General features: G+C 40.5%; 1 protein-coding gene across 1 annotated transcript; it reads left to right on the forward strand.

The window, feature by feature from the left end:
* Position 1: 1 nt before the first annotated feature.
* Positions 2 to 5,830, forward strand: ccnj (cyclin J). Its single transcript, XM_061837319.1, is given in 7 exon segments — positions 2 to 302; positions 490 to 582; positions 1,360 to 1,570; positions 1,652 to 1,951; positions 5,128 to 5,287; positions 5,484 to 5,703; positions 5,705 to 5,830. Coding segments are annotated over 6 exon segments (1,086 nt in total). The 5' UTR covers positions 2 to 302; positions 490 to 513.
* Positions 5,831 to 14,039: the final 8,209 nt, after the last annotated feature.

Here is a 14,039-nt window from a genome sequence, read left to right on the forward strand (position 1 = left end):
GAAAAAAAACCCCATTTTGTGATCGAATAGTATGTTTGGATTTGGTATGACATTCACATTTTTTTTTTATCGTTAGCGATGTAGAAATATACTTGAGACCATCCATTGTGGCGTGTTTCTGTTTGTAATTGACGGTGACATTTCCTTGGGGCGTTGAAGGCCGCAACTGGGTTCGTGTGCTGGTTGGACAGGATGAAGCCGCAATCACTGTCAGATTCCGACGAGTGCGTTGAGGTAGTTTAACACATTAGAACTTACTTCGCCCAAAACGGCCCACTACATTCCATTCATGTGCTCACTAGGTGAGTAGCCGTTTGTTTGGTATTTTGAAATAAATAAATGAATGAACAATTTACAGTGGCTGTTAGTAGAGTGAACCATTAAGAAATGAACTGAGCGTGTTCCACAAAAGCAAACGTCATTGTGAACTTTCTCGACAGGCGAAATGAAATGCCTGCTGTGATGTAATTCCCTTTGGCTAACTTTCAGACGTTTCCAAAGACCCCGTGTTAAATGGAGTTGGAGGACCAATGGTGGAAAGGACAACTGGCTACCGATATCTACCAGGCGTTGCGCTCCAATGTGAGTGTTCGTTCGGGGTGTCGGTTCCATTTGAAACAACTTAACATAACTTCAGTGGAGAGTTTTCAGCACTGTTGGGTTTTGGTTCTGCCATTTACTTTGAACCTTATACTGAACACGGCAACTATATTACAACAACTTGAGTGAAGCTTTTTGTCGTCAACCGTTTGTTTGTTGATGACTTGCTGTCAACAGTTTTTGAGATCAATCAAGCTTAGTTTTAGTGTAGCGTGACTGGTCATAAAAGATCAACATTTCAGAAGAGTTATGTTTTATAACTGCAAAGTCTTAGTTAAGTAAAGGTTCCTGCATTAATGGAGATGCCATATCCTGGGCTATCAATTCGAGTTCCCCCCCCCCCCGCCCCCTCAATTTGCACCATACTTTGCATTTTGCTGCTATTCAAATTGAACATATTGTACCTTTCAACATTATGTACCTAAATCTGTGAATGTCATATCGGATTGAAATTTGTTTGCATAGGTATGATCTATTAACAGGAAACAGTTACACCCTATTAGCTTTGAGATACTATACTTGTAGCTGTTGATTTAGTGATTCAATCATTAAGTGTCTGTTTTACCATAAATGCATGATCAAAATAATCTTTTAAAAATACCATAGATTTTAACACCGTTTGTGACAAATACATGTGACCCAAAATTTTAGGGATCAGATAACTGAGCCCTTTTGAGTCCGTTTTTTCCAAGGTAGGCATAGTCGTGACAGAATGAGACCAAACTACACAGTTCTCAAAAACAAAATATTGTCAAACAGGAGCTCAAGCTGCCCTCCTTCAAAGGCCAGTCCCCTCAGCTCAAAGTGAGGCGATACTTTGCAGACCTCATAGCCATCATCAGCAACCACTTCCGGCTGTGTGCCACGGCTAGACATCTTGCTGTCTACCTTCTGGACCTCTTCATGGACCGCTACGATGTCACGGTGCAGCAGCTTCACATAGTCTCGCTCTCATGTCTGCTTTTGGCTAGTAAGTATTAATTGAGCCCAAGTGGAGGAAGGGGCTTTCTGCAGTTTTGTGTGTGGTAATCCTTCGCTGTCCTTCCTGCAGGTAAATTTGAGGAACGGGAAGACAAGGTTCCGAAATTGGAGACTCTGAACAGCTTGGGATCCATGAGCTCCATGAACATAGTTTTGACCAAGCAGGCTCTACTACACATGGAGCTTTTCGTGCTAGAAACTTTCCAGTGGAACCTGTTCCTCCCCACAGCAGCTCATTTTATAGAATACGACCTTTCTATTGCAGTCCATGAGGGAGATCTCCACGATGGCTGGCCTATGACCTGTCTAGAGAAAACTAAACTCTACATGACCAAGTATGCTGATTACTTTCTGGAAGTCTCCTTGCAAGGTAAAGTTATCAAGAATTTGGGTAGTATTGCTATTGATGTTGATTTCATATAACAATGGAATTGCTACTACTTGATCAATTGAATCAGAGTACTAAAAGAGACCATTAGTGGCCCATTCCTTCATGTTCCTGGCATCTAGATGTCCCCAGTTTTTTATGTGGTGGAAAACTTCCATCCATCCGTTATCTGAGCCGCTTTTCCTCATGAGGGTCATGGGAGTGCCTGAGCCTATACCAGCCGGCCAATCACGGGGCACATGGATGCAAACAACAGTTGTACTCACATTTACACCGGAGGGCAATTTAGAATCTTCAATCAGTGATGAAAGTCCTCTGGATTTTCCCAGAATTCCGGATTTTTAAATTTTCATGAAAATTGCTCTGGGAAATTGAGAAAAAATTGCCTAAAATTAATCCGGATATTAGTTGACAACATTGAACGAACATGCGTTTGAGTTCGTTCTGCTTTCACAAGCGTAGCCATGTTGAGGCACTAACACTAGTAACAATAACGCCCCTACAGCCTCGAATTCTCTCAAGACGTCGCTTATTTTGTATGGTCTTGAGATTAATTTACGTGTTTATTTGGAAAACGTTAACTAAACAACCCTGCTCCATAACAACTGGTATTCACCCAGAAACAGAAAATGCAAGTTAACCGTACGGAGCATGTACGAAAGCGCGTGTTCAGAACTGCTTCACGTCAAAAGTCATCAACATCATGAACCATGCCAAATGAAATTCAGTTACAACAGGCAGGGGTGCTCATTGCGTCGATCGCGAGGCAGTGTGACTGCGTAAAAAAATCCACCTCGTCGCTTGAGTCAAGTGTTGCCAATACGTCAAGCGCATGCACATAAAGGCGCGTTCTAGCAAGCCGGCCTCCTATTTACGGCAGTCCCGTGGTGCGTGCCCCACCCCACCCCCACAACAATACGTCACGATTGCCGACAGGAATGTTTGTTCAAATGTATCGCTAGCTTCTTGCCACTAACGCCGATCATGTTGAAGTAAACTTTCAGCATCTTGAAAACATTGCGAGTACAGACCGTTCGTGTTTATTCCTTGACAGGCCAGTGCATTTAACTTTTATTCAGATAGTTTGTCAGATCAAGAATTTTTGTTGATGAAAAATGTTAAATACTGTTTTATATCATGTTCTACTAATATCAGTTGAAATTGGAAATGATCATTTCTGATTTTGAAGTTTTAGTTTTCTATTTTAGTTATGTATTTGTTTTTCTTTTTAATTAACAGTTATGTTATATTAATCCAGTAAGTTATTTTAAGGCCATCCCTAATCACACCCGGAACTTTATCTGCGAGCATGACTGACCACAGCCTTACATTTTTCAAATGTGAGTGACTGTGTGTGCGTGTGTGTGTGCGCGCGTGTGCGTGTGTGTGTGTGTGGTGTGTGTGTGTGTGCGCATGTATCAGTACAACGCGACGTAACACGGTTGAAATTAAACGTTAATAGTAAATACTACAGATCAACTTCTTTAACATGTTTTGCTGTACGGTGTAGAAATTCTAGGATATATTTTTGTCTATATTCTATATACTATAATATGTATAATGTGGGGAAAAGGACAATTTTAATTGTCTACTGAATAGTTCACTTAATTTATTTGTCTTGAGATAAGATGGCATATTTTAAGCATATTTTAATGACAAATGTGATTTTGTGACATTCAGCGATAGGGGAATGGGGGGCAAAAAAATCTGGGCTTGACCCTTGGGGAACTTCTGCCCAATTTTTTTTTTTTTGGTCAGGACTTAGAAATGTTACTTTCAATTTTTGTCTGAATTTGTTAACAGATATCGCCAGAATGGACCACAGCCATCCATTTTTTCAAAAATTTCCCGGGGAGGGGGGCAGTGCTCGGATTTGTATTTTCAGGACTTTTCACTCCACTTTCATCTCTATTCAATTGATGCATGTCTTTGGAATGTGGGAGGAAACAGGAGTGCCTGGAGAAAACCCAAGCAGGCGCGGGGAGAAGGGTGGAAAACTTACTTTTCTGAAATACTATTGGTCTTATGGCAAGGATCTCAATATGGACCTGTAACTTTCATTATTGTGGTATATTTTCATCTAAGTTGATACCCTTTAGATTGGAGTCATGAATAGATAAGATCCGATCTTGGGCAACTTTACCTATTTTACTAAAACATGCTGTTAATCGGGCATTGACTTTCCAATAACTTTGTACTGTAATTCCTCCGTCTTCCAGATCAACCGATACTGCTATTTCTTCATTAGATGAGGATAAATCAGAGAAATCAGCACTGGGCATAAATGGTGTCCCATGTAATCGAGCCTTTGTTGTGGCACGCAACACGTCACATCTGTGCACGTAGGTCATGTGACTCACGAAAATGGCAGCGCCCCTGAAAATTCGTAATTGTCAATAAAAATCTTCCCAAGACACTATTAAATGAGAGAGGATTTAACATCACATTGTCAAAATACAGTACATATTACATGACCTCTTGGATACATTGTTCATGCAAACCAGTGGATTTCCCCTTTAAACCCTGGTTGAAAGTTCTTTTTTCTGATGCTCTTTAGGATATATCCACTTTTTGATCATATTACCTTCACTGTATGCGGTTTTGTCTTTTTTTATATTTTGTCTTTTATTGTTTTTATGCCATTTTAAATGTTTAATCTCTGTTTTCAAATGCCTTTAATCATGTAAAGTACATTGAGTTACCTCGTGGATGAAATGCGCTGTACAAACAAATTTGCTTTGCTTTGCTTTAAAGTCTTTGCAAAAAGAGTAAAAAGTACATTAAAAAAACTACAAATAGAAATACACATTCCTAATATTTTGAGCATATGGATCGCAGCAAACTGGATATACAGCATATTGTACCTTGGTAGAAGGCTTTTACTGTTTTTTTTTTTCTTGTTTTTTTTTTTAGGTCAACTTTTGCGTGCACATTATACTTTAGGACGCATTATACACGAGAAATTACGGTAGTCATCATAGTAACGAAAGCCATACTCTGCATTGTGCTGACAGGTAGGATGAGTAATGGTCTGAAAGCTTTAAGACACCCAGGAATCTTTTTAAATTGTTGTGGGGAATAAATGCTTTCAAACTAGAACACTAATTACATCCTACTTGTACATGTTAAATGTCACGTTATATTTGCTCTTTTTCTAGATCACGTGTTTTTATGTTTTGCACCCTCTCTGGTGGCTGCTGCATGCGTGGCTGCCTCACGCCTCATCCTGCATGTATCCCCTACATGGCCCCCCCGATTGCAGAGGCTCACAGGCTATACATGGGAGAAGTTAGTCCCATGTGTTGAGAAACTCCTCATGTATGTATCTGACATTAAATTTCAACCAAAAAAAATATTAAAAACTTGCAATGTTACTGTTGTAAAGGAACACGTGCATGTTAATTCAAGGTGAGACTGATGCACCGAATCTTGAATATTTCATCTAATGAACTTTGAAACTCTTCCCTCTTCATCCCTTTTCTTTTCTTTTTTTTTTTTTTTTTTTTTTGTCTAGTGCACATGATAGTGATGTCAAAGAGGCCAATAAGCAGAAGTGCCCGCAGCCACAGCAGCAAGGTCAGACAGTGTACCACAGTTCGAGCCAGGCAGCCACTGTGGCCCAGTACCTGCACCGGCCCAGCATGCAATACACCCAGCAAGCTACACAGCCAGTTGTACCCCCGGACCACAGGCCTGCCTCATATCTAGCCCATACTGCCACCACCCTGCAGGTCCCAAAATGGTCCCCTGGAGGGCAGTATTCAAGTCGTCAATGCTTCATTGGAAGCAAAGTGAAACCTTACTAATAGGACTTACCAAATTGGCATGCACTAGAGTTGTGCGCCATGCCTTTACAGATAACGGACTTTTGGGATTGGGAAGAAATGACAAAATATCTTTCTTTGCACTCAAAGGCATTACATTGATTGCCGGGGGGCTTTTTTAATTTGAAGGGACTTGACAAGATGGATGCCGCACCATGGGCTGCAAGGTTTAAGATATGTGGAATATGCATGCCCTGTAGTAATTTTCTGTAGCAAGCCACTATTTGGATTTTGGTTTGGTAACTGGTATGAGTGCCAGTCGAGTTCACAGTGCTGCATGACAAATGTCATAATTTTGTGTCAGTCCAAAATTCTATTTAAGTCAAAGGACCATACAAGTATTACACAATGCCTTGCAGCCATGTTTTTGATAACAGTACTAAGTTGGGGTAGTAATAGCATAGAATATCTGTCCATTTGTGGGCAATGAACATTTCTGAGCACAACTGACTTTTTTTCTGTACCTCTATATATTTCTTTGTTTATATAAATGTTGAGTGTGGAAAATAAGTTCATATGCAGCGTTATTGTTGCTCTTCTGTACACAGATTTCAGTCAGTGCTATGCACTAATGATTGTTTTAAATACAAATCTGTTGAACTCAAATTTGTCACTTAAAATCTCATCTCTCTCACTTGTTGGTTATGTGAGTTAACACTTGAGTTTGTTTTCGAAATGAGACATGTCCGTTTTTTTCATTTTAAGAAAAGGGCTTGGTATTGAAGTGAAAACAATAAACTCAATTTATGTTTCTAACTATTGGGGGATGGAAAGAGATGCTAAAAAGTAACTAAACACCATACTACAAAAAAATATTGGCTTTAATATTCACCAAGTTTTTTTGATGACAAATTTCATTTTTTCTCCAAAATAAGCCGTATCCAAACATTCTATTCTTGGCAAAGTGAGACATATCCAAATTTTGACTTAAACCTTCAGGAGCAGCTGTATTTTTTTTTTTTTAAAAATCAGTTCCTTTTGATAGGCAATCATGAAAACTATTTGCCTTTCAACATTTCAAGCATTTTAAAATAATATTTAAGACCATGACCACCACATTTAGAGAGTTAGGTATCAGATTAAGGGTCAGTCACAATTTTCAAAATTAGCTCACTAATGTCAGATGTTGAAAAAGGAGGTGAAAAAATGGGAATTTCTTTTAAAAAGGTGTTTTTCAGTTATTTAGAAACTGTTCAGTATGAGGTCTTGGAAAGGCTGAGTTTACATCATTGTAATTTTGTCTATCTGTATGCGATTCTGCAATCCGACATCTGCAGGCATTGTGTCACTCAGTTGATTAATTTTGTTTATAAGTTGATGTGAGATCATTAAAGTAAACTGCTTCAAACCAGTCTACCAAGGTTAATATGGGTTGCGAGGGATACCAGCAGAAAAAAAATAGGTAGTCGATCTCATACACACATCAGTTTCAAACTCACAAATTCACTGTTTGAAATCTGACTCATTGAGTCTGCTTTCTTTTGATTTTATTTATAGCTGTAAAATCAAACTCGGCATTAGCATCTCTCTCAAACGTGGGCGCAGCCATTTTGGATGATGATGTGGAAGATACCGGAACTTCCCTCTAGACGAATTCTGATTGGATGCTGTTTGCTTCAGCAGCGCACACTGATTGAATGAAATTATGTCGCATTTTGCTCTAAATAAGATCTCGATATGTCGCATTCTGAAATAAAACGCAATCTTCGTTGGCTGATATAGAACGATATGTCGCACTTTTAACAAAAATCAGAGTATCCCGATAACTACCATTCGGAGCTGGATAATTTTGGTGCGAGTTTCGTAAATCTGAAAAAATGCCTATGTCGCGTTTTGAAAACAAACTCTTCACTTATAGGCCAAGGTGACACGTCCAGCAAGCAACATTTAATGCAATTCCTCTGCATTTCCTCAAGTTTTGAACCACTTAAGGCCTGGGGATTGAGCCATCCACTCCAGAACGTAACAGTTGTTGGTCAGAAACAAAGATGCTGCTTGCTTACTAATGTGGTGGTCTTGTCTTGTGGAAACACCCATTTCAAGTACCATGCCTCTTCGAAGTAAGATAACTTAATCCCCTCAAGTATTTTGATATACAGGTATGCAAACTGATCCATGATTCCTTGTCTTGGGTAAAAAGCACTAAGACCATATATACTAATGCTTGCATAAACAATGGTGCAGGGGTGTTGAAGTCATTTTTGTCATGGGCCACATTGTAGTTACGGTGTACTTCAGAGGGCCATCATGACTGAAACCATAAAAATCTTAAATCCCCTCATCATATTTACACTTGAAATATATGAACTAATATTGGAATCAGAAATCAATGGTAATCAGTTTTTCAACTATTGATATATGGTATAAAAAATACTTGCAATATCTCAACATGATTTATGACAATTTGAAACTATGGCACATATTTTAATGAGAATGATGAAAGTTGACACAAGGTTTGCCTTTGTGGACTTCATAAAATCATGTGGCGGGCCAGATCAGGCCGCTGGGCCTTGAGTTTGATGCCCATGCCCCCCCAAGTCTTCACAGTTAATTCCGTTTGGTCAATTTTTCCTCATACATTCTTTGAGCCACTTGTGCTTTTTTGTTTGACACATTTAAAACTTGTCACTGTTGCTGACTGGTTAGCAACAGTGTGAGAACCCGGGTTCAAATGCACCCTCACTTGTGTGAAGTTTGCATGTTCTCCCAATACCCAGCTGACATTGGCTTTGGGCTAGGGTCAGGTTCAATCTGGGTGACATTTAGTTAAAACCGTTTAAAGTAAGGAGGAGGCACTTCTCACCAGTTTGCTTGCATGCAAGGAGAACGGAATAGCACTGCACCCCACAATTGACCCCTCCGCACAGGGCACTTAACCACCCCTCCTGAAGTTACATCACCCCACGTGTGCTAACCTCAGACAAACAGCAAAAATGGTGGCACAGGAAGAAAAGACTATAGCGAAATTGTCTGATTTACCAGCTGATTTCTCACTCGCATTCTTAGCTAACAGTGAAATATCGTTGAAAAGCAGACAGCAGGGCTTCAAGTATTTCAGCGAGGGGTATTTCAATGGTATTTACATGCCTATCGACAGAGAAACCATTGATATTAGCGTGAGATCTTTCCGGAGTCAGAGGAAGACCGAGAAGCCACATAATATAATATATTATAACCCAAAGACGAATTCGTCATTGACAGTTTCCTATTTTCGTGTTACCTATCACACTTGTGTGCAGAATCTGTATGTGTATCTGTATAGCCGTTTGTGAACTACCGTATGAAGGAAAAGAAGAAGGCGAGGCTTGATTTACGAGTTGTTTCTCTCGTTTTCTTTGTGTAACGTCACGCGCTCCCCTCAATGATTATTCTTGAATTAGTCCCGAACCTACGTAAGTCCCGACCGAGTACGACAATCACTACTTTAGTGTCCTCAAACATCCTTCCTTCATTCTTGGTGTCTCGGTGCATGTCGAAGGCTTTTAGGACTCGCTAGTCCGGTTTAGCTTAGCTCCCTAGCCGGCAACAAAGGGACACGTTTGTGCAGTCAGATCATCGCAAAATATCGCTCAACACAGATCAAGTGTGTCAATCATTCACACGTAGCTATATTATGCAAGCGAAGAACTGCTAATTCATTTATATGAGACATGTATTGAAAATCAAATATAGGGCATACCTTCGTGCAAACATAGTCTGGTTTAGCTTAGCTCCCTAGCCGGCAACAAAGAGACACGTTTGTGCAGTCAGATCATCCCAAAATATCGCTCAACACAGATCAAGTGTGTCGATCATTCACACGTAGCTATGTTATGCAAGCGAAGAACTGGTAATTCATTTATATGAGACATGTATTGAAAATCAAATATAGGGCTTACCTTCGTGCAAACATATCTGTTCCGGTTGATTTTAGATGGATTCAGTTGATCATACGATCTTCCACAAAGTTTGATCCATCGAAGACATTTTTCGTACTCGGTCATCGGTTTTGGAAAGGGTACAAATTGAACTCCACCAACTAGCCTTTCGAGATACCTGTCGTCACTATTACAAAGTCCGTGACTACACCTCTTAACCATATCTATTGTTAAAGAACCCAAATACGCGATAAAACGCTAACAAAAGCTATACTGGACCATGCAACGTTGTCTGAGGTAACGGCGGATGCCAAAAGGGGGCGTGGTTTATGCAGATCTCTGGCCTCTGATTGGTCATCGATGCGGATGACACAATTTCTACGGAGGAGTCAATTCTCCACCATGCTCTGGAGCAGTTCTCCCTGGGCCCTTAATTTTGTTTGCATTCACAATTATAACATCCCCAGAAAAGGGTAGGCAGAATTATTGTTTTGATCAAATTATGTAATACGACAGACAAGTAATGGAAATAGCATTGTGAGCATTTTAGAATTAGTAAGTATGGCAGAAGTCATCTCGAAGTTGTCCTCCAAGTGGCCTCCAATGAACTGGCTCTGTCTGGTCTTCTGCAGCCAGCTTCTTCCTCTTTCTGGTGAAACCTGTTTCCTGCTAATATTGCTAAACAAGCTCGATATTTGTTCAGCAAAACAATTTTTATTGCAAAGCAAATGTATAGTAGCTGACTTTCATAATTTTTCCAACAGATAGTTCAGGTTGTTGTTTTTTTTTTTTTTCAGAAATCCATCCATATCATACAGATGTGCTCAAAATCAGATTAAAAAAAAACACCTAATATTCTTTGTCACCTACTTACATAGCTTCAAAATCTATGGACGTCCCCATTGTGGGTGGTCTGAACGTCAAGCTTCCCTCTACCCAAATTTGGTGTCCTTTTGTTCCACAAGGTGGCCCTCTTGTCCATGAATCAACTATGTAGTGTACTTCTCTGTAGCCTCGACGACTGGGTTCATGAGGGTCTTAAACACCAACTGCTAATCGTTATCTCTGGTAATACAATGCAGACTTCCTTTTATGATTTTGCACTTTATTGTAAATCAAGGAAGAGTTTTCATGTAAAAGTGAGTGGGAGCTGATCAACAAATGGCCTTGATTACCTCTTTGATGTAGAAATACAAAGTAGAGATGTTTAAATAATCAAGCACTACTTAACATACGCTACACAACTGTTGGGAATGTCTAAGGTTAAATAATGTTTAATGTCCAATTTTATTAATTACAGGTGTTTGATTCCATATAGAAGCATTAATGTCTTGATTTTCTTGGTGCCCTATGCCGAGTGCTTATGTGATCTTCTTCTTCTTCTGTGATAAGCATTTCAATTTGCTTCACTGTTGAAATATCCATTCATCTGTCCATCCATTTTCTGAGCTGCTTATCCTCACAAGGGTTGCGAGAGTGCTGGAGCCTATCCCAGCTATTTTGGGGCAGCAGGCGGGGTACACCCTGAACTGGTTGCCTCCCGGCAGGGCAAATTTAAACAAGCGACCATTCACACTCATGTTCACACATCCTGGCAATTTAGAGTCTTCAATTAATTTGGGGATTTGAAAGGAAACCAAAGTGCCAGAAGAAAAGCCATTTGGGCACGGGGGGGGGTTGGGGGGGGGACATGTAAGGTCCTCACGGGAGGTTGGATTTGAACGAGGTCCTCAGAAATTTGAAGCAGACACTCTAACTAAAGGGCCTCTTTTGAAATATACTATTGAAAATAATCCTGATTTGTTTGAATGTTAAAGACTTATTCATCAACCCATCTCTCTCTCTCTCTCTCTCTCTCTCTCTCTCTCTAATCTCTTTCAAATATAAATTGCCTTTATGGGTGATTCTGAGTGCAAATGGTTGTTTGCTTCTGTGTGCCCTGCATTTGGCTGGTGACCAGTTTACGGTGTACCCCGCCTCTTCCCCAAAGATAGTTTGGAAAGGCGCCGGTACTCTCGTGACACTTGTGAGGGTAAGCGGCTCAGCTAATGGATGAATGGATGGATTTACATGTTTTCTTCTGTCAAATATTTCATGTACAGTTCACTAAAGAAGTGTTCAGCTCAACGGTCAGCTCTATATAGTTTCACTTTTCCACATTTAATTGATATGTATTAATACGTATGAAATCAAACACAAATATGGAGAAGAAATGAATGGAAGAAAAGTGGGAAATAATAGCATTAGAAAAACAAATCCGTCAAAATAACTGCATATGTTTTTTCTTGTATTATTATTATTATCCATCCATTACACGATCTGCAAAACCTACGTAGCGTATACAAAGAGACTCGTGAGTACTCATAAGAAGTTGGGAAAGTGGAAACGTGAATTTAAACTTGCTTATTGGCCTAGTATACCTTAGCTTAGCTTAGCAAATCGTTGATGTTGAAGAAACATCGAATGTGGACTCAACCTTCAACTACTAGAGTAAGAGCCTTTGTTTTGAATCTCTTCCATCCCTATATCCTTTATATTTTCCCACACATAGTATGTGATTTGTGTACCTTATGGTCTGATGGTGTTTGTTTGATTGCTTCTTCTTTTTTGACTATCTGCAGCTCCTTGGGCAGCACAGTATTGTTAAACCTGTCTGGCGGTCCTCAGGCCGGATAAATGCAAAGGGATGCGTCAGGAAGGACATCCGGCGTAAAACTGTGCCAAACATATATGAGCCTTCATCACACGAATTCCATTACGGTTCGGTTGTGGCCCGGGCTTCCTACCCGACAGGTTCTAGAGGGACAGGAAGAGCTCCCACAAAACTGAAATACTACTGCCAAGGTATTCAGAGAGGAATGCAGGAGAGTACTTGGGGTGTCTTCTGGTAGGAAAGGGGAGAAGGAGATTTTGTGGTGGAACCCCAAAATACAGGCAGTCATCCAAGAGAAGAGATGAGCGAAGAAGAAATGGGACACGGAGAGGACTGAGGAGAGGCGAAAGGAATACATTGAAATCTGTCGTAGGGCAAAGGTAGAGGTAGCGAAGGCTAAACAAGACACATATGACGACATGTACACCAGGTTCGACATGAAAGAAGGACAAAAGGATCTCCACAGTTTGGCCAGACAGAGGGATAGAAATGGGAAGGATGTGCAGCAGGTAAGGGTGATTAAGGATAGAGATGTAAATGTGTTGACTGGTGCCAGTTGTGTACTAAGTACATGGAAACAGTACTTTGAGAAGTTAATGAATGAAGAAAATGGGAGAGAAGGTAAAGTAGAAGAGGCAAGCGTGAATGACTGGAAAGTGGCAATCATTAGTAAGGGGGAAGTTAAAAAGGCACTGAACAGAATGAAAAATGGAAAGACATTTGGTCCTGATGACAAACCAGTGGAAGTATGGAAGCAATTTGGAGAGGTGGCTGTCAAGTTTTTGACCAACTTATTCAATAGAATACTAGCGGGAGAGAAGATGCCAGAACAATTGAGGAAAAGTGTGCTAGTCCCCATTTTTAAGAACAAAGGCGATGTTCAGAGCTGTGAAAACTATAGAGGAATAAAGATGATGAGCCACACAATGAAGTTATGGGAAAGAGTAGTGGAGGCTAGACTCAGGACAGATGTAAGTATCTGCGGGAAACAGTATGGTTTCATGCCTAGAAAGAGTACATCAGGTGAATTATTTGCCTTGAGGATGCTCGTGGAAAAGTACAGAGAAGGTCAGAAGGAGCTACATTGTATCTTTGTGGATCTAGAGAAAGCCTATGACAGAGTACCAAGAGAAGAGCTGTGGTACTGCATGCGCAAGTCTGGTGTGGCAGAGAAATATGTTAGAATAGTACAGGACACGTATGAGGGCAGCAGAACAGCGGTGATATGTGCTGTAGGTGTGTCAGAAGAATTTAAGGTGGAGGTGGCATTGTATCAGGGTTCCGCGCTGAGCCCCTTCATGTCTGCGGTAGTAATGGATAGGCTGACAGACGAAGTTCGGCTGGATTCCCCTTGGACCATGATGTTTGCAGATGATATTGTGATCTGCAGTAAAAGCAGGGAACAGGCGGGGGAACAGTTAGAAAGATGGAGGTACGCACTGGAAAGGAGAGGGATGCAGATTAGCCGAAGTAAAACAGAATATATGTGCGTGAATGAGAGGGGTGGAGGAGAAAGAGTGAAGCTCCAGGGAGAAGAGGTAGCGAGGGTGGATGACTTCAAATACTTGGGGTCAACTATACAGACCAAAGGAGAGTGTAGTAAAAAAGTGAAGAAAATGGGTCCAAGCGGGGTGGAACAGTTGGTGGTGTTCTATGCAACAGAAGAGTTTCCGCCAGGATGAAGAGCAAAATTTACAAAACAGTGGTGAGGCCGGCCATGATCTACGGATTAGAGA

Source organism: Syngnathoides biaculeatus, chromosome 12 (genome assembly GCF_019802595.1).
Source record: "Syngnathoides biaculeatus isolate LvHL_M chromosome 12, ASM1980259v1, whole genome shotgun sequence".
NCBI lineage: Eukaryota > Metazoa > Chordata > Actinopteri > Syngnathiformes > Syngnathidae > Syngnathoides > Syngnathoides biaculeatus.